Genomic DNA, 20,864 nt, shown 5'->3' with positions numbered 1-20,864 from the left:
TCTGTATTATAAAGAGACGAAGTTGCATTTTATAAATACAAACAAATATTTCTCGATTCTGTTATGAATAAATATTGTTTTATAGGTAAATTGGTATATATTGGTAAATAATTCAAAAAATTTATTATTTAAATTAATATGAAGTATAAATATTCGTACACAGTACAAAAATTAAATTTTCTTTGTTTTCTTTGCTAAATTAGGAATTTTGGCTTCCATATTCTTAGTTTTGTTGATTATATACAACGAATTGTTGGGTTGAGTATTTTTATTGTGTTTAAACAATTGATTCAAGTTTCGAGACTATCAGATTTACGTAGTTTAAATATAATAAATATAATGCCATAAATTGACTCGAGATGGCGCTAGGATTCACTTATTTGCATTAAATTTGTTTTGAATCATCAATGAAGTTGTATGTTTGTGGTAGTGAGTGCAAATCTTGTCCGTGTGAGATCACGCCACATCTTGCAGCGAATCGACTGTTTGTTTACTTCTTGCTATCTTCCGATTGCCGAGTTATCGGATCGACACGAATTTTACCTGCTGAATTCTCTATACGAAAGTGACAAAGATTCACCACGTAAATAAATACAATTCATTTATAAATAAATGTTGTATTTTAAGGCTTCATACTAAAATTATAGAATTTAATACAAAATATTTATTCTCAAATTAATTATGTCATACAAGTCTGACGAAAATGCAAAATTCAGTTTTTTGTTTCTTGTAAATTAATTAGATCTGAAAGAATTTTAATTTGTAATTGCATTTATTATAATGATTATAATGATATTATAAAGATTTTGGTGAAGAATTATTAGTTAATTTTAAAAACAGATGAAATATTCGCCTAGCACTTTTAAATAAAGTAAATAAATATAAGTTCTAATATTGCCTTGAGATGGCGCTACGATGCGCTTCTTGAAATAAATTCTGAGTTGCGATTTCGCTGCACGTTTCTCTGTTAGCAGCCACGCGGTTGTTTCTTAGTGGTAGTGAGTGCACAAAATATCCACGTCGGTGTGAACTCAGGTAACTGCAACCTGTTTACTTGTAATGCTCTCAAAATTGAGAGAAAGACATCACGGGTTCCATGGTGTAATGGTTAGCACTCTGGACTCTGAATCCAGCGATCCGAGTTCAAATCTCGGTGGAACCTAGCTTTTGTCTTCTTTCACTACACAATTTCTCATTTTAACACAAAAATTAAAAATTTTACATTGTGTATTATAACTTCAAGATTTATTTAACTTTTTCTTTATTTATTGAGTAAATTTTTTTTTACGTTTTCCGAAGAAAACTAAAAATTACATAAGTATTTATTTATTTATTGAAATTACGTTGGGAAAATTCAGAGTCATGGTCTAAAATAAGTATTACAACATATAAAAAATATGTTACGTTTTTATTAGTTATGTACTTGAATATTTACATATTATAAACCGAATACTATGACTATTTCGGCTTATATCTTCGAAACGAAGCATTTGCATCAACTGCCCGGGTAGCTCAGTCGGTAGAGCATTGGACTTTTAATCCAAGGGTCCAGGGTTCAAGTCCCTGCTCGGGCGATCCTTTTTTACTTTCACATATTAATACCACACTTTACATTATTAAAAATTTTCATTTTTCACACCGCCAACAACAAGTAACCATAAAACCGCAAAATTTTGTTATTCACTTGTTGGTAGAGGTACCAGCATGGGAACAAAGAACTTGTCAGTAAATTTCGTGCCAACTCCGTGCATTAATGACGCCACACGGATAAATCCGATAATTTAATAACCGACTGTGCACGAAAACAATTTTTACTTGCTTAGTTGATATCAACTACTGAGTAAAAAAAACATTCAGTTCTGTTCTAGAAGTTTTGTGTAGGTGTACATAATTTTAATAAATTTTATTAATAACACGTGCACAAAACAAGCCACATCAATAAAACTGGTAAATAATAATCAAGAATTAAATTATTAATCAATCACAGAAAGAATTATAATCCTATCGCTTCTTATTTTTTATTTATTAATAAAAATAACTTCATTTTGTGCCTGTAGTGAAAAGTATTGATTAGACGCCATTTTTATTAGATATTTCACTATTTACAAATAATCCAACACAAATATTATCACAAAATAATCAAAAATTACATAAAATATAACTTATTAATACCAAAAATCACATAAATTAATATTTCTTAAGTTTATCAGGTAAAACTTCAACTTTTACAGTTTGTATACGTTTGACGTCTTGTCAGACAACCATACACACACATTACTCACAAATTAAACACATTTATCATAGATTAATCGTGCTAATATTTATCATAAGTGTCTATTGGAAATCACCCTGAATGCATATTATAGGTACACGTCTGCTCATCCACGCACTGTGCAGACAAAGACTAAAAAACACATTTGTTCTGTATGTATTTAAATTTCGAGGTTATTTAATTCCTATCAACACTTATATTTATTTCCTTTTATAGGACACTTGGAGTTGTAAGCAGAGGTAACCACAGCTTTGTTAAACAAGTAGACAACAAGAAGAAAATGAGCGATATGGTTGTAAAACGTGTGGATGACATCATCAAGAGTGAAGAAGACAAGCGAAGCTACAGAGGACTTGTTCTTCGCAATCAGATGAAAGTTTTGCTTGTGAGTGATAGTAGTACTGATAAAAGTGCTGCTGCAATGGATATTAATGTAGGCAAGTGTAGAAATTTAATGTTTTTTAGTAAAAAATTAATTTTATTGATTTTTAAAGGAAGTTTGAGTGATCCAGATCATTTACCAGGCCTAGCACACTTCTGCGAACACATGTTATTCTTAGGTACTGAAAAATACCCCATCGAGAATGATTACATGAAGTTTACAAGTCAACATGGCGGCATGTCGAATGCAACAACATTTCCGGATCATACAAATTATTATTTTGATATTTTACCAGAACATTTACATTCTGCTTTAGATCGGTACGTAAAAACCCTAAAAACATTTTAAAACATTTTTAAATTATTTCTATGTTTAAATTAGTTTCGCGCAGTTTTTTCTTCATCCCCTATTCACTGAAAGTGCAACCGAACGTGAACTCAACGCTGTGAACAGCGAACACGAGAAAAACGTCTCCAGTGATAACTGGCGCCTGTATCAGTTGGATAGACACTCCTGTGACCCGTCTCATCCATTCCATAAATTCGGTACAGGTAACAAAATGACGCTGGATATCGGCCCGAAAGAGCGCGGGATTGATGTGCGTGATGAGTTGTTGAAGTTCCACGCGCAGTGGTATTCGGCGAATATTATGAGTTTGGCAGTGTTGGGAAAGGAGTCTTTGGATGAATTGGAGGCGATGGTTGTGGAGTTGTTTGCTGATGTGGAGAATAAAAATGTGGAGGCGCCATCTTGGCCTGTACATCCGTTTAAAGCGGAACAAATGGGGACCTGTACGCAGGTTGTGCCGGTGAAGGATATACGCAATTTGAATATTGTGTTTCCCTGTGAGGATTTAAGTCAATATTATGAATCAGGGGTAAGTGAAACGTAAAATTTTGTTTGTTTATGAAAAGGTGAAAGTTTTTGACCGGTTTTTATGTTATAACAGCAAATTATTGTGTTTTTTGGGTTTTATTCGGTTTTATTTGCTTCAAAAGTGATTTCTTCATCTTTAAAAATACTTTTTCTTAGTAAAAATACAAAGTTTAGGAAGAAAATTATAATTATTTATATATATTATTAATTTTTTGTTATTTGTTCATGAAAATGATGAAATTTCTGTCATTTCTTCGAGTTACAACTTCAAAATTTTCTATTTTTGAGTTTGATTAGGTTTTATTTGTTTAAAAAGTGTTTTTTTCATTTTTTAAAACATTTTTCTGATAAAATCCCGAAATTTAAGATGTTAAGATGTTAAGATGTTTTTATTTATATTTATACATTTTCTAATGTTTCTACAATTATTTATTCATGAAAAGGTAAATATATCTTACAATTTCCCGAGTTACAACAACAAATTATCCTATTCTCTGCATCAGATTCACTTTTATTTGTTTCAAAATGTGATCCATAATCAAAAGTGATTTCTTCATCATTTAAAACATCTCTTTTAGTAAAAATACATAGTTTAGGATGAATATTATCACATCTTATTGGTATTATCATACAATTTGGTTCACAACTATGATTTATAAACCTCCCAACATTCCCCATTGCAGTGGGATCAACAATTGTCACTTGTTCTTTATTCAACTCAATATTTATCTCTCTCAGGCAAAAATATAGTTACAAACATTCATTTCTCTATATTTTTCTCTTCTTTCTTTAGCTTCTTGTTCATTTATTATCTCACCAGCATATTCACAAATAAAACTTCCTTTTAAAATACTCTCAGTACTAAAAACTCCATAATTTTTATTTAAAACTGCTTTAATTATTAAATTTTTATTTGTACCAAGTTTAGTAGTCACTCTATTAGTACAATTTAAATGATTTGTGCATTTACATTGAAAGTTACACTCAAAAGCAACCTTATCACTGATTATATTCAGTAATCCATCTTCCGAATAGTTTATTCCACTTTTTTTGATGCATTCACAGTTAGAATCACATTTTTCACATGTACAATAACTATTTATTGCTGTGGCTTCATTTGTTATGCTTGTTGTGATGTAGATCAGGGTCGGATCAATGTCATACATCATATCAACGTATTTATCATCAGGATCATACATATTTTAAGTTTTTTTGTGCTTTTGTTAGTGAATTTTATGAAAATTTAAAGGTTATGATTGTTTTTAATGTTACTTTAGCCTGGTGATTACATAGGCAACCTTGTTGGTCACGAAGGACCCGGAAGTATCCTTTCCGCTTTGAAAGAAAAAGGTTGGTCTAATAAATTATACGCCGGATACAAAGAACCACATCGTGGGACAGGATTTTTCGGTGTTTCTGTTGATCTCACTGAAGAGGGACTCAAACACACCGATGAAATCATTTTAATGATATTTCAGGTAATTTTATTTAATATTTCAACATATTTAAATATAAAATAATAATTTTATGTCTAGTATTTGAATATGTTGAAACAATCGCCGCCGATTCGCACGTATCACGATGAACAACGTGATATCGCCGCCATGACATTCCGGTTCAAAGATAAAGAATCCCCGCGGTCTTACATCGAGAGTTTAACGCACAAAGTGCAAGAATATCCATTTGAGCATGTTTTATGCAATCATTACCTGCTAACCGACTGGCGACCGGAGATAATCACGCAAGTTTTGGAGAATTGCACGCCGGATAACATCCGCGTCGCTATTATCGCGAAAAAATTCGAAGCGGTTGCTGATCAACGAGAACCATGGTATAATACACCTTATAAACTATTCCGGATTCCGGAAACTACATTGGAAAGCTGGCGGAATGCGGGTTTAAGCAAAGAATTGCATTTACCGGAAAAGAATGATTTTATTCCGGATGAATTCGATTTGTATCCGGCTGATAAAGATGTAAGTAAAATTTGGGTTTAAAAAGTATTAAATTAATGTTTAATTGTTAAGATAACAGAGCATCCGGCAATTGTAAAAGATACAGCGATTACACGCGTGTGGTTCAAGCAGGATGATAATTATTTATTGCCGAAGACGAATTTAATGTTTGACTTTGTCTCGCCACTTGCGTATTTGGATCCGTTGAGTTGTAATCTCACGCATATGTTCACACAACTCTTTCGTGATTCGCTGAATCAGTATGCGTATGCTGCTGAGCTCGCTGGGTTGAATTGGGAGCTGAGTAATACAAAATATGGACTTATTGTAAGTTTTATTTCTATAAAAATTGATGTAAATGTTGAATTTCAGTGGAAAAAATATTTTGTTGTTGTTTTTAGCTCTCTGTTGGTGGTTTTAGCACTAAACAACATTTATTACTAGAGAAAATTATTCAGTCTTTGTGTGAGTTTAAAATTGACCCCAAACGCTTTGAAATTTACAAGGAAAACGTAAGTTTTTATATTTTTATATATAAAAATATTCATATTTATGTTTTTGTTATAGTATACAAGGACTTTGAAGAACTTTTCCGCTGAACAGCCGTATCAACACGCTGTTTATTATCTTGCCGTGTTGTTAACAGAACATTCATGGACAAAACAAGAGTTATTAGCGACTATGGATCGTACGTTGACATTTACATAGCTTAACTTTTATATTTTACATAATCTAACTTTATTTTTGTGATTTATTTTGTTAGAAGTGACAATTGACCGCCTCGAAGCATTCATCCCGCAGATCTTAAGCAAGATGCACATTGAATGTTTCATTCACGGCAATGCCAACAAACAGAAAGCGTTAGACTTGGTTGATATCGTCGAGAATCGCTTGAGTGAAGCAGTGCGCATGTCACCGCTCCTGCCGCGTCAACTACTACTCAATCGCGAATTGAAACTAGAAGATGGTTGTAATTATTTGTACAACATCCAAAATGACATTCATAAGTCTTCATGTGTCGAGATTTATTACCAGTGTGGTATGCAGACGAAGCAGAGTAATGTTCTGCTGGATTTATTTGCGCATATTATCCAAGAACCTTGTTTTAATGAACTGCGCACTAAACAACAGTTAGGTTATATTGTATTCAGCGGTATGCGGCGGTCCAATGGCGTGCAAGGACTCCGCATCATCGTCCAATCAGATCGTCATCCGGAGTATGTTGATGAGAGGATTGAGGAATTTTTACGGAACATGCTGGTAATTAATTTAAAAAAAATTAAAAATGCGTTTTTTAATTTTAATAATTTCAGTCACATCTTGAAGATATGCCCGCCGCAGAATTCCAAAAACACAAAGATTCACTCGCCGCGCAACGCCTCGAGAAACCCAAACAACTCTCAATGCAATCGTATATCTTCTGGTCGGAGATAACCAGTCAACAGTATCATTTCGACCGCGCGAATGTCGAGGTTGAGTATTTGCGCACAGTTGAAAAGAGTGACGTGATCGCGTTCTATAAACAATTGCTAGCGGAAGACGCCGCCCAGCGGCATAAAATCTCCGTGCATGTGCTGTCCACTGCCGAGGGCGGGGCCGGTTGTGATAATCCTGCCCATAGTGTTCTCAATGGCAATGTCGAGAATAATTTAACGCCGCCGGCGACTACGCCTAGTCCCAAGCAAACAACGCCGATTAATGATATCACAGTGTTTAAAAGCGCGCACGGTATGCATCCGTTGGTGCAGCCGTATATGAACATCACACGCAAGGGTAACAAGTGCAAGTTGTAGTTAAATTTTAACTTTAATAAGATTAAAGAGTTTAAACAAGTTTCTTACAAGCACGACGGTACTTATACTGGATTTATTAGGTGTTTGTTTGTGAATTTAGTGGATGTAATGAATTTTAAAACGAAACTTAACACAATAGAGGTTAGATTTTAAGCGTTTTGTTATTCTATGACTAGTTTTATGTATAACGTGTTGGTATCGTGTTTGAATTGACGAATGCGGCGCAAGGTGGCGCTGTATGCGTTGGATTCGTCCAGACGTAAATCTTTTACGCCATTTTTACTCAAAACGTAGACTGTGTAGGCTGTCAGTGTCAAATCGGGTGGATTTTTTGTTAAAAGTTGTATTTTCACATTGCGGTCTGTGATTGTAAGTCGTAGAAAGTATTTAACACCTAAAACAAGTTTTTTTGAGTATAAATCATCGCTAAAATTAAGTTAAAACGTCAAAAACTAACCTTGAAATGTAATAATTGGACTTTTTAAAGTGACACCTTCGTATAAATACTGTTCAACATCGGTAAGTGTCCAGTAGTATGAGTATCGCCCATCGCTTTTGTTTATTAACAGATTATTTTCATTGTGTGTATTAGAAACAGCGAACAAGTCAAGTAGATTTTGCGTTTGTTGCGTTTGATTTGCCGTGCGACACCAGCGCCACCACTTTGTACTATCAACGCGTCTTTGAGCGTTTGAATGTCACGCGTAATAACGGCCATTGCACGTTTAAGTTCTTTTGATGTACAAACGCCTTTTAACTCACGCGTGATGGTCGCATTCGCTGTCGCTTGTAATTCTTCTGTTGCAATCTTACAAAAAGTGTGTTGCGTTTCTTCAGCTGCGTCGTAATCATCTTAAAACGTAGTAAAACGGTGAGTGAATATATTTAAGGTTATGTATTTAAAAATTACCTGTAAGTGTCAGGTTAGTGTTATCCATAGACGCCATCTTGACACACGCGATCAACACCAACCAGAAAGTTAACATTCCGTCCATCTCGGAAGTTACATTTAATCAACAGTTGCATCTCGTGCGCGTTTATATTTATAGCAAAACACTTAATATTAATCTGTAGTAAAAAGGCGCGGCTGATTAGTTTAATACGCACATAAAATTCATAAATTACGCAAGCGGATCGCATTACTCGTGTCTGTCTTCATATGTGACTATTCCATTAAATTCAGATCGAATTGGATGACGATCAATAAGTAGGTCGTCACAGTCCCTACTAGCTGTTGATGGTGTGTCCCCATATCATCCATAGATGTAAATAGGTGAGGTTAGGTTTTATAGCGCATGAAAAATGATGATGCGATTAAAGTTAATTTTCAATGTAATGAAAACAAATAAAAATCGCGACTTTGACTTACATTCGAGAGCAGTGAGCCGTCCACTGGAAAACCGCGGCATAATTCATATTCGGCGTCATCGTGCAGCGTTTGAAACGCGAATAACATCTAAAATTTTAAATATTAAATTAAGTTGGTTTAGTGTTGTTTTAGTTAAGTGTCTAGTATCGTGGGGATGTAGCTCAGTGGTAGAGCGTTCGCTTTGCATGTGAAAGGCCCCGGGTTCGATCCCCGGCATCTCCAAAACCTTTTTAGTACTATTTCTTTTTTACTTAAAATACTTACACGTATTTTATTATCCTTGTTGGTATCCAAAGTATCTCTAAATGAAATACGAACTGTTTTTCTAACCTCATAAACCAGCCTCACACTTATATAAACAACAATTATCATTTGTATAGCGCAGTAGAAAACATAAACACTGTATAGCAGTACATAAGTATAGTATTCTCCTGTGGTTTGCGTAGGAAAGCATTTGCTAAAGTGAATGCACTTGCAACAATTGTAACACTAGATTGCATAACAACACCTAAAATTTGATCCTTGTATGCTTCCTTTAACAAAGATACAATTGTACACAAATACGCATGCGCAGACATAACATAATCCAACATTTTTGTATTTCCATGCACTGCTAGTAAATCATTCATCTTTTCGAATCTTTTTGTGACTGCAGTTGAAATCATTATAAACTGCAGAGTTAATTGTGTTGTCACACCAACAGGAACAACATAAACCACCCATTGAAGGTTAGTTTCATCAGGGAAGTTTACCCATTCCAAGATACCAGCTGTAACCACCCAGAACCATGAAAAAGTGAATATTATCAAGGCACGTAAGATATTTAAAGAATTATTTGTGTTATTTGTAAAAGCGTGTTTTATTATTTGTTTATTTGGTCGATGACTACTGTTTTGCCTCTCTAGCGACGTGTCAAACCATTGTAGTTGATTAACAATGGTGGATATTTTCCGGCGATTGACGAAAGTGCGATAAATGCATACGCAAGATGCTATTGCACTGCAATATGCTTCTAATTGATCTGTAGTTGATTCTATAAAGTTACTTGTTGTGTACATTTCTGATATTGGATCAAAATAGAATACATAGCAGTAAAATAAGGTTAGAATCACCACAGCTAGTACAGAATAGAGTGAAAATATTCTTCGGATTGTTACAACTTGCGATTGTACTGTAAATGGCGACAGACCAAATGGCAACGATGAAAAAAACATCGGACGTAGTTCACTACTTAAATTCTGCGACATTTTAACGTCTTGTCGCGGTTATTTCTTATAACAAACTGTTAAGTTGTTTGTGTATAAACAGTTGTTTGTTGCTGTGATTGATGTTAGTCGATTTGTATCGACTGACGTCATTAGTGCTTGTCAATCATGGCTGTGCAAACAAACACAGAAAAAAGCGATTACAGTATGTCTACGAATGACACTCAATTTTTTGTTTCGCCGCGTTTAAAAATAGCCAAGAAAACAGTTAGCCGTGATTAAAAATTTGCTGTTATCATAACAACGGGCTATCAGAATCAGACAGTAGATTTGCGAGAAACCTAGGCGAAGGTCGTTTAATTCACTTGCGATGGAAACGAAAATTTCAAACGCCCAGGAGGAACAGAAAGTTATTGAAGAGTGTGTGGAAGAACCGTTGAATTTATCCGTATCGCATACGTATGAAGATCAACCGCGTAATGTGAATCCGCATGCGCAGATGAGTATGGACGCACATTTACGGCAGTTGGAGAATATGTCGCAGTATTTACTGCAGGGACCATCAACTTCTACATCTGCACCACTTATGGATGATGGAGTCAAATTGGAGGAGGATATTGAATGTGAAAATGAAGATGTCCCGGGTGCGGAGTTGACAGGCGATGAATTACAAGATGGCGGTGTTTCGCATAGTGAAACAGAGGTTATGCGTGCTGCGCGTGCGTTGTTTTCAAAACGCACCCGCACGCTTTATCACTGGATGTATCCCGATACACCGAAGTTGCAGTTGAAGGCTGTTGTGGCCAATGCGTGGGATTCCATGTTACCCAGCGAGAAACAATTCTATGTCTCGCAGGTTCTTGGGAAATTTGGTTGCCTACAGTCGCAGTTGATGGTAAATCCCCAGCTAGGGATTTTTGCTACCGCGCAATCATCTCCGTCAAGAAGTCAATTAGCCGAACAACAACATAAACAACAATTGGAGCAAGAACAACAACAAATGCAGCAGCAGCAAATGTATCAGCAACAATTTCAGCCATTGCATGTTCAACCACTGCGTGCACCGAGGGTTTACATGAGCGAAGCACCTGCTAGGTCACCATATGAATTTCCGGTTCCCTATGCAAGTCAACCCATGTATTACAATTACAGTCGAGGTGTGGGTCCTATTCGTAGGAGACGCGGTCGTCCTCGTGGTAGTTCCCAGGCGGCTGCTCTGCAATCGATTTATGTGCAGCGTTTGCAAGCGGTGAAGAGATTGGCGGAAGCGCATATTCCTCTGCAGTTGGAGCCCATCAGTCCACCACATCACTATGTTGAAGTTGATGAGGAGGTGGTAGGTCCGCCTCCAGAGACTTTGTTGCCGATTAATACTCAGCCTATATCGATTATGGCGGAGAATGAGTTTACGGATGATCCGGAACTGCGGAATGAGTTGGAGAAGTTTCAGTGGACTCTACACATGGTGGAATAAATTATTTTTAAGAGCAGGCGTCCTACGATCTTTATTTTTTTATTGAATTTTAATGCGTTTTTGTTTATTTTATTATATTTATTTTTGTTTATAGCTGAAGACTTTGATTTGCGGTTTTTTTTTTCTTATTTTGAAACGTGAAGAGTTGTTTTATGCGATGTGATTTTGCAACCCCCTGTATTTTCGCAGGAAGTGTCTTAAAATTGCTCCCGAAATTTTATAATTTTTCATATTTTATTCGGGATGTATGTGTATTAATTGTGCTCTCTTATTGTGGTGTAAGGTGCGCTATTGGTGCTAGCCCCCCACCTTTAACACCTGCTATCTTACCTCAAGTCACGCGTTCAACTGCCTGCCGTGTCATCCACGCTTCAGTCTATTATTGGTCGTCGGGCGGGTCGCGCGTGTTCTTGCGTGCTCTTGCACCTCGCAATGTTTCCACGTGTTTTAATGAAATAAATTGCGTTGTTTTAAAAAAAAGCTGTTAAAAGAAGATTTTGTTATAATAGTCGTGCATGGTTTTCTGTGAATTACGAATCTTGCGCGTTGTGTTTGGAATACGTGAGTCCGGTATCTTTCTATTTGTGTTCGAGTGCGATAATGTTGGCCGTGAGTTATCTGTCGAAGATATGAAGCGAAGTTTGGATTACACTGGATTCACTTTCGGATTCTTGGATGTTTTGTACGATTAAACGTGTAAGTGCATAAGAAAATATCTTCGTTTTGCGTCTTTCCTGTACTTTTATTTTGGCTTGTATGTGATTTGCATTTACTTTGCGGGTGACAGTAAAGTTCCTTCTTATTCAAGGCACTGTACGTGCTTGAAGGTTAAAGTGACTCGTATTCAGAAACTCTTGTTTGCCCATTTTTTCTTATGAACTAAAATTTCCTCTCTTTCAATTCAATTTAACTTGCTTATCTTATAGAGAAATTTCTGTAGCATTTGAAATCGGTTCTTGTCTATTACTTTTAGTTTATGTGATATTCTCGATTGAATAAAGTGGGCATAAATTGAAAATTGTCAATTTTTAGTAGTAGTAGTACTTTCAGTGGCGTTTTTTGACCTTTTATTGTTGAAAATGTAATTATTTTATATTTCTATCTGATAGACAATTTTCCAATCTTTCATAATCAATAATCAATAATTATTGAAAATCGTCGAAAAAAAGTATCAAGCACCCCCCCTTGGCAATTTTTTCTTAAGAATTAAAATTTTATCTCTCAGATTTCCATTTTAACTATTTCATCTTATAGAAAATAGTCCGTAGATTAAAACGCTGCGATCAGATCTTAATTATCTCTTTTAGTTTACGAGATATTCGCGATTGAATAAAATGGGCAAAAATTAAAAAATGTCACATTTTAGTGCATTTAGTGGCGTTTTTTGACCTTTTATTGTTGAAACTGTAAATATTTTATATTTTTATCTGATAGACAAATTTCCAATCTTTCATAATCAACAATTCGTTGGTGGCTATCGCTTTTAGTTTAAGAGATATTAATTATTGAAAATCGTCGAAAAAAAGTATCAAGCACCCCTTGGCAATTTTTTTCATAAGAATTAAAATTTCATCTCTCAGATTTCCCTTTTAACTATCCTATCCGATAGAGAATAGTCCGTAGATTAAGACGCTGCGATCGGATCTTAATTATCTCTTTTAATTTACGAGATATTCGCGATTGATTAAAATGGGCAAAAATTGAAAAATGTCACTTTTTAGTACTTTTAGACGCGTTTTACGACCGTTTACTGTAGGAAATATAATTATTTTATATTTTTATCTGATAGACAAATTTCCAATCTTTCATAATCAACAATTGCTTGGTAGCTATCTCTTTTAGTTTAAGAGATATTAATTTTTGAAAATCGTCGAAGAAAAGTATCAAGCACCCCTTGGCAATTTTTTTCTTAAGAATTAAAATTTTATATCTCAGATTTCCGTTTTAACTGTTTCATCTTATAGAAAATAGTCCGTAGATTAAAACGCTGCGATCAGATCTTAATTATCTCTTTTAGTTTACGAGATATTCGCGATTGAATAAAATGGGCAAAAATTGAAAAATGTCACTTATTAGTACTTTTAGACGCGTTTTACGACCGTTTACTGTAGGAAATATAATTATTTTATATTTTTATCTGATAGACAATTTTCCAATCTTTCATAATCAACAATTGCTTGGTAGCTATCTCTTTTAGTTTAAGAGATATTAATTTTTGAAAATCGTCGCAAAAAAGTATCAAGCACCCCCCCTTGGCAATTTTTTTCTTAAGAATTAAAATTTTATCTCTCAGATTTCCGTTTTAACTATTTCATCTTATAGAAAATAGTCCGTAGATTAAAACGCTGCGATCAGATCTTAATTATCTCTTTTAGTTTACGAGATATTCGCGATTGAATAAAATGGGCAAAAATTGAAAAATGTCACTTTTTAGTACTTTTAGACGCGTTTTACGATCTTTTACTGTAGGAAATATAATTATTTTATATTTTTATCTGATAGACAATTTTCCAATCTTTCATAATCAACAATTGCTTGGTAGCTATCTCTTTTAGTTTAAGAGATATTAATTTTTGAAAATCGTCGCAAAAAAGTATCAAGCACCCCCCCTTGGCAATTTTTTTCTTAAGAATTAAAATTTCATCTCTCCGATTTCCATTTTAACTATCCTATCCGATAGAGAATAGTCCGTAGATTAAAACGCTGCGATCAGATCTTAATTATCTCTTTTAGTTTACGAGATATTCGCGATTGAATAAAATGGGCAAAAATTGAAAAATGTCACTTTTTAGTACTTTTGACGCGTTTTACGATCTTTTACTGTAGGAAATATAATTATTTTATATTTTTATCTGATAGACAATTTTCCAATCTTTCATAATCAACAATTGCTTGGTAGCTATCTCTTTTAGTTTAAGAGATATTAATTTTTGAAAATCGTCGAAAAAAAGTATCAAGCACCCCCCCCTTGGCAATTTTTTTCTTAAGAATTAAAATTTCATCTCTCAGATTTCCATTTTAACTATTTCATCTTATAGAAAATAGTCCGTAGATTAAAACGCTGCGATCAGATCTTAATTATCTCTTTTAGTTTACGAGATATTCGCGATTGAATAAAATGGGCAAAAATTAAAAAAATGTAGTTTGTTTTTATTATAACAAGCGAACGCGGTCTTAAACTAAGTTCGGAATAATTTTTCCAGATGCGGAATTTAATTCTTTATTTCCCTGTATTGAAATTTATTGCCAGAAAATTCCGTAACGCGAGTTATAATGATAGTTGTGTGTATACGCATATACGCAATAATACACGTTGCGTTAGGAATTGTAGTTTAGTCACTTCTTCCGCTACACTCATACGGTGCCCTGATCACGAGTCACTTCTACCGCTACCCTCGTACGATGCCCTGAATGGGAGTCACTTTTACCGTCACCCTCTTCACGTGATTGAAGATTATAAAACTTCAAAAATTCTTTATAGAACAGGATAATAATGGTTTTTTTGTGTTTGCTCGTGATCTAGGCGTCGCACTAACCTCAGCGTGGCGTCAAAAGATGCGGAATTAAATTTTCCGTCGGGTGGTAATAGTTTGTTGTCGGATTTTCCCCTGTCACCCGCGAAAATTTGAATAAAATTGTACTTTTCCATGGTTTTTTCGTGTTTGCTCGCAATCTAGACGTCGCACTAACTTCAGCGTGGCGTCAAAAGATGCGGAATTAAATTTTCCGTCGGGTGGTAATAGTTTGTTGCCGGAATTCCTCCTGTAACCCGCGAAAATTTGCATAAAATTGTAATTTTCCATGGTTTTTTCATGTTTGCTCGCGATCTAGGCGTCGCACTAACTTCAGCGTGGCGTCAAAAGATGCGGAATTAAATTTTCCGTCGGGTGGTAATAGTTTGTTGCCGGAATTTCCCCTGTAACTCGCGAAAATTTGCATAAAACTGTAATTTTCCATGGTTATTTCGTGTTTGCTCGCGATCTAGGCGTCGCACTAACCTCAGCGTGGCGTCAAAAGATGTGGAATTAAATTTTCCGTCGGGTGGTAATAGTTTGTTGCCGGAATTTCCCCTGTAACCCGCGAAAATTTGCATAAAATTGTAATTTTCCATGGTTTTTTCGTGTTTGCTCGCGATCTAGGCGTCGCACTAACCTCAGCGTGGCGTCAAAAGATGCGGAATTAAATTTTCCGTCGGGTGGTAATAGTTTTTGCCGGAATTTCCCCTGTAACCCGCGACAATTTGCATAAAATTGTAATTTTCCATGGTTTTTTCGTGTTTGCTCGCGATCTAGGCGTCGCACTAACCTCAGCGTGGCGTCAAAAGATGCGGAATTAAATTTTCCGTCGGGTGGTAATAGTTTGTTGCCGGAATTGCCCCTGTAACCCGCGAAAATTTGCATAAAATTGTAATTTTCCATGGTTTTTTCGTGTTTGCTCGCGATCTAGGCGTCGCACTAACCTCAGCGTGGCGTCAAAAGATGCGGAATTAAATTTTCCGTCGGGTGATAGTAGTTTGTTGCCGGAATTTCCCCTGTAACCCGCGAAAATTTGCATAAAATTGTAATTTTCTATGGTTTTTTCGTGTTTGCTCGCGATCTAGGCGTCGTACTAACCTCAGCGTGGCGTCAAAAGATGCGGAATTAAATTTTCCGTCGGGTGGTAATAGTTTGTTGCCGGAATTTCCCCTTTAACCCGCGAAAATTTGCATAAAATTGTAATTTTTTATGGTTTTTTTTGTGTTTGCTCGCGATCTAGGCGTCGCACTAGCCTCAGCGTGGGGTCAAAAGATGCGGAATTAAATTTTCCGTCGGGTGGTAATAGATTTTGCCGGAATTTCCCCTGTAACCCGCGAAAATTTGCATAAAATTGTAATTTTCCATGGTTTTTTCGTGTTTGCTCGCGATCTAGGCGTCGCACTAACCTCAGCGTGGCGTCAAAAGATGCGGAATTAAATTTTCCGTCGGGTGATAGTAGTTTGTTGCCGGAATTTCCCCTGTAACCCGCGAAAATTTGCATAAAATTGTAATTTTCTATGGTTTTTTCGTGTTTGCTCGCGATCTAGGCGTCGCACTAACCTCAGCGTGGCGTCAAAAGATGCGGAATTAAATTTTCCGTCGGGTGATAGTAGTTTGTTGCCGGAATTTCCCCTGTAACCCGCGAAAATTTGCATAGAATTGTAATTTTCTATGGTTTTTTCGTGTTTGCTCGCGATCTAGGCGTCGCACTAACCTCAGCGTGGCGTCAAAAGATGCGGAATTAAATTTTCCGTCGGGTGGTAATAGTTTGTTGCCGGAATTTCCCCTGTAACCCGCGAAAATTTGCATAAAATTGTTATTTTTTATGGTTTTTTCGTGTTTGCTCGCGATCTAGGCGTCGCACTAACCTCAGCGTGGCGTCAAAAGATGCGGAATTTAATTCTCCGTCGGGTGGTATTAGTTTATTGCCGGAATTTCCCCTGTAACCCGCGAAAATTTGCATAAAATTGTAATTTTCCATGGTTTTTTCGTGTTTGCTCGCGATCTAGGCGTCGCACTAACTTCAGCGTGGGGTCAAAAGATGCGGAATTAAATTTTCCGTCGGGTGGTAATAGTTTGTTGCCGGAATTTCCCCTGTAAACCGCGAAAATTTGCATAAAATTGTAATTTTCCATGGTTTTTTCGTGTTTGCTCGCGATCTAGGCGTCGCACTAACTTCAGCGTGGCGTCAAAAGATGCGGAATTAAATTTTCCGTTGGGTGGTAATAGTTTATTGCCGGAATTTCCCCTGTAACCCGCGAAAATTTGCATAAAATTGTAATTTTTCATGGTTTTTTCGTATTTGCTCGCGATCTAGGCGTCGCACTAACCTCAGCGTGGCGTCAAAAGATGCGGAATTAAATTCTCCGTCGGGTGGTATTAGTTTGTTGCAGGAACTCCCCCTGTAACCTCGGCGTGAAGTAAAAGTTTAAAAGTAGTTGTTTTTTCGTTTTTTTTTTCCAGATTTGTCAATTGCCATTATCTTCTAAACTGTTTTTTTAATATAGTATGCATTTAATTCTGGATTTTAGAATACATTATATATACGAATAAGAGAGTAGTACATTCATAATATAAATTTTTTGTGATTGCATTAGACTGTATCAACATCCTAAATTGTTCATAGTTTACACTCTTGACTCCATCACTCAATCGGTGTTTGTGTACAAACAACTTGTTTTTATCACATTGCAGCGCGTCCAATGTGTTCAGCACTGTTTGTTCGCTCCAGTTCTTACTTAGTCGATCGTGCGCTGCCGCGTGGTGAGCGCGCGTCTAGATGCGGGACGGTTTTCGTGACGACTTATCGCGTTTCTTGTAATTTTAAATCGGTAGTTGAATTAGAATTGGTCAGCAAAGATAGAATTTAGAATTAACAAACGAATGCGGAGTGTCGTTAATGAGTTATCGCGCGTAGAACCCGTGGCTTTACGAGTATAATGTACGCACGTGTTTGCTGTCGGCCGTCGGATGCCTTCCGTCGGCTACGAATTCCTGGTGGACTTGTTTTGTGTATTCATTTAATTATTTATTTGAATAAACATCGTTTGTGCTTCTGGTGGATTATTTCAATTGCAAAGGCGTAAGAAAATGTGGTACGTAAATACTATATTTTATGAACATTTGACGAATTGAACAGTAAATGTAAATTCATCAGCTGACAATGAAAAGCAATCAGTTACATAATTAAACACTCTAAAAATAAGTAACAATAGCTGTCACATTAGATCCCGTTTTTGTGCTTTTGTTCCTTATTCTGTCTGTAAATGGCATGACATGTTTGCTAATTTGAGTTTAAGAGATCTTAGTTCAGTATTGCTTTAAAAGGTGTATAATAATTAGTAATTGGATTATTTATTATGTTTCTAACCCCGCACCTATCACTTCTCCTAGGTATTCAGAAGGAAACTAGTTATAAAACTTGCACTTTTGAAGTTTTTTTGTATCACCCTGTATAAAATAATTCTTAATGGTCAGTAAAAAATTAATTTTTTTTTATTGTTTTGATGCGATTGTCTTTTTAAATTATAGATTTTCTTTTGGTAACACCCTGTATATAATTTTCCATGGATGCAACGCGAAAACAGTGCGCAATTTGCTATTTTCTAGTGTTATCTTTTGTAATTTTGCAGCCGTGAGCATAGCGCGGCTATGCAGGTCATAAACATGTTTTAAAATGACGTCATATGTCTTGTAACTATTGAACATACAAGTTATGAACTTATATTGTATTTAGTTTGTTAATAAAGAAATGTTAAAGGCAATTGCTGTATCTTATGACTTGTGCACCCCTTCCTTCCATCATTTCAGGTACAGGTCACAACTTGTATTTGTCAGTGTTATGGTCGGCTCTGAGAGAGCGGCGACACTAAGAAATATGTCTACAAGTTCTCAAGGAATTCTCCCACTCGGGGGATGATCCCCACTATAAAAATTGTTAAGGTATCCTGTATGATTTGTGTACTCCATCTTTCATTTCAGGTACAGGTAAGAACTTGTAAGAATATTTTTAAGTGTCCCCTCTCGTGAGGCGACATAAAAATTAGAAATATTTTTTCAAGTTCCTAAAAGGATGTCCTTATAAGGAGTTCCCTCTCTCTGGGGATGATCCCCCACCATAAAAATTGTTGATATGCCTGATAATTCCGGGGATGAAGCGCAGAGACATCGTAGCTGTAGGATGGGCCGGGAGCAATGGATGGACCGAAGCAGTGGGCGATCGACCAGAGCGCCGGAGGCGCTCTGGGAGATCGACCTGTGACTGTCTTATAACGACACGTGCCAAAAAATTTAAAAATTCTGTCACCCCTATTCTCTTTTCTTCCTGTACTCTCTCTTCTTCTTCTTCTTTTCTTCTTACTTCTCCTATACTCTCTCTTCTGCTGCTGCTGCTCTCTATTTGCTGCTCCTCCACCATCTTCTATTTATTCTTATTGTTGCTTCGTTGTACTTTGCTTTTCAAGTTATTTCTAACATTTGAATCTTGAATTTTTGTGGTATGCAACCCACATTTCGTAAATTTCTTATTATTTAATAAAATTGCCTTCTACATCAGAGATTCGATCCATGAACCTCCTGCATGCTAACATATGCACATGCCACCTGAGCCACACGGCTCTCTTATCAAATCTTATTCGTTTCAGGTATAAATGTTGTTGTTTTTCTCACCTTTTTAAAAACAACAACATTTATGTACCTGTTATTCACATTTCAAACACGTACTATCAAATGTGGTCTTTAAATCTAATTCTGAAAACGACAAAGAGGAAACATAGACAAATATACTAGCAAATGTAATATTAAAAGTATAGTTTATTGCAACTCATACAATCACAAAAGTACATGGTGAATTTTAATATTATTTGTTAAAATTGAATTATTTTATTTATTGAATAAGTTCAAGAGTTACCTCGCTTTTCTTTAACGTCTGATAAATTCATTTTGTCCATGAAACATCTGCACTAATTGTTTAATTCATCGAATGATAATGTTGCACACTTACCTACGTGCACTTTCTTGGTTGAAATGTTCCACACGGGGACAAACAGTGTATAGTTTCACAAATTAACATCATTACGCAAATAAAACCACTGGGGCGGACGTAAGATATCCGGCGGCCGACGGCAAAAACGTGCGCACATATAAAACTACACAATTTTTGTTTCCACGCGCGATAATTCATTAACTGCTCGCCGCACTAGTCCGTTAATTCTAAATGTTATCTTTGTTGATCGATTCTAATTTAACTACCGACCTAAAATCTCAAGAAACGCGCAAACTAGTTACGAAGATCAACTTGTGTACAAAACACGTGTGTACCGAACAACATCGCACGATCGACTAAACAAGGAAAAGATATAGCAGGCTACTTGAACGAAGCAGATATGAAAACGATAAGAATTTCAATACTCACAATTGAATGCGGGCACGTTTGTACACCGAGGTCTCGTTCAACTTCTTGACATCTAAAAAAACAAACACAAATCAGATGCGCTGTGATTTGTGACTTTAATTCATTTTTAATACGCTAAATTAACTAAAACTTTATAGCATCTGAATATAAAGATAACAAAAATTGATCTAATATGGTAATAATATATTACTTACTAAGTAAATTTTCTCATCACAATCGTCTTCAACAAATGTTGTATCCACAAAGGTAATATCCGACTGATGAAACTCATAAGAAGACACTAAATGTGCGCATTTATGAAAATTACAAACCCAATTAATCATAACTCAATTCTCATTCACTGCAGTCGATTGCCAATTGAATATTGCACTTTAAAAACACGCGATGTAACACCACGGAGATGCGCTAAGACTGCACAACTAACACTACCGGAGCCAAAGGCAGATGACAATGTTGAGCGCGTAAGCAAAGTAAAGTGCGCTGCGCATGCGTACATGATGAATTCTACCGGTAAGTGCACTTAAGTGCATACACAACAAACGCGCACAAAACGCAGCTCCAATCTAAAGGCAGTCAAATTAATAGAAAACATTGAATATACAAATTAAAT

The 20,864-nt window shown here is 35.9% G+C and overlaps 2 protein-coding genes and 3 non-coding genes across 9 annotated transcripts; 4 read left to right on the top strand and 1 right to left on the bottom strand.

The window, feature by feature from the left end:
• Positions 1-1,090: 1,090 nt before the first annotated feature.
• TRNAQ-CUG (transfer RNA glutamine (anticodon CUG)) lies at positions 1,091-1,162 on the top strand. The gene has a single exon. It is a non-coding gene; the product is annotated as a tRNA-Gln (tRNA).
• Positions 1,163-1,501: 339 nt separating this feature from the next.
• Positions 1,502-1,574, top strand: TRNAK-UUU (transfer RNA lysine (anticodon UUU)). Its single transcript has one exon. It is a non-coding gene; the product is annotated as a tRNA-Lys (tRNA).
• Positions 1,575-1,659: 85 nt separating this feature from the next.
• Positions 1,660-7,431, top strand: Ide (Insulin degrading metalloproteinase). Of its 5 annotated transcripts, XM_065314896.1 has the most exons (12): positions 1,660-1,947; positions 2,367-2,424; positions 2,489-2,709; positions 2,767-2,974; positions 3,036-3,531; positions 4,808-5,008; positions 5,066-5,506; positions 5,558-5,812; positions 5,887-5,997; positions 6,053-6,173; positions 6,249-6,745; positions 6,799-7,431. In XM_065314896.1, the coding sequence occupies exons 3-12, from the start codon at positions 2,553-2,555 to the stop codon at positions 7,276-7,278; spliced, it is 2,967 nt and encodes a 988-aa protein (XP_065170968.1). In that variant the 5' UTR covers positions 1,660-1,947; positions 2,367-2,424; positions 2,489-2,552; the 3' UTR covers positions 7,279-7,431. The 5 variants fall into 5 exon arrangements, with proteins under 5 accessions (XP_065170968.1, XP_065170969.1, XP_065170970.1 ...); XM_065314897.1 differs by lacking the exon at positions 2,367-2,424; XM_065314898.1 differs by lacking the exons at positions 1,660-1,947; positions 2,367-2,424 and adding an exon at positions 2,172-2,210.
• On the bottom strand, positions 7,273-9,871 carry LOC135800857 (uncharacterized; the record flags this gene model as incomplete). The annotated part of the gene is made up of 4 exons (XM_065314193.1): positions 7,273-8,130; positions 8,189-8,225; positions 8,648-8,734; positions 9,722-9,871. Coding segments are annotated over 4 exons (564 nt in total), but the record flags the coding sequence as incomplete, so codon positions are not given.
• Positions 8,798-8,869, top strand: TRNAA-UGC (transfer RNA alanine (anticodon UGC)). The gene has a single exon. It is a non-coding gene; the product is annotated as a tRNA-Ala (tRNA).
• Positions 9,872-20,864: the final 10,993 nt, after the last annotated feature.

The sequence above is a fragment of the Atheta coriaria genome, unplaced genomic scaffold (genome assembly GCF_025399875.1).
Source record: "Atheta coriaria isolate IRGN ID8LTWV9N9 unplaced genomic scaffold, Caltech_Dcor_3.1 hic_scaffold_10_pilon, whole genome shotgun sequence".
In the NCBI taxonomy this organism is placed as follows: Eukaryota; Metazoa; Arthropoda; class Insecta; order Coleoptera; family Staphylinidae; genus Dalotia; species Dalotia coriaria.
Note: the sequence above shows the minus strand (reverse complement) of the source record. Positions and strands in the feature narration are given on the sequence as shown.

Coding starts and splice junctions, on each gene's coding strand:
- Ide (XM_065314894.1), top strand. CDS start 2,354: ATGCATATTATAGGTACACGTCTGCTCATCCACGCACTGTGCAGACAA. Junction 5,009..5,065: donor TCATTTTAATGATATTTCAG/GTAATTTTATTT, acceptor TTTTATGTCTAG/TATTTGAATATGTTGAAACA. Junction 6,746..6,798: donor AATTTTTACGGAACATGCTG/GTAATTAATTTA, acceptor TAATAATTTCAG/TCACATCTTGAAGATATGCC.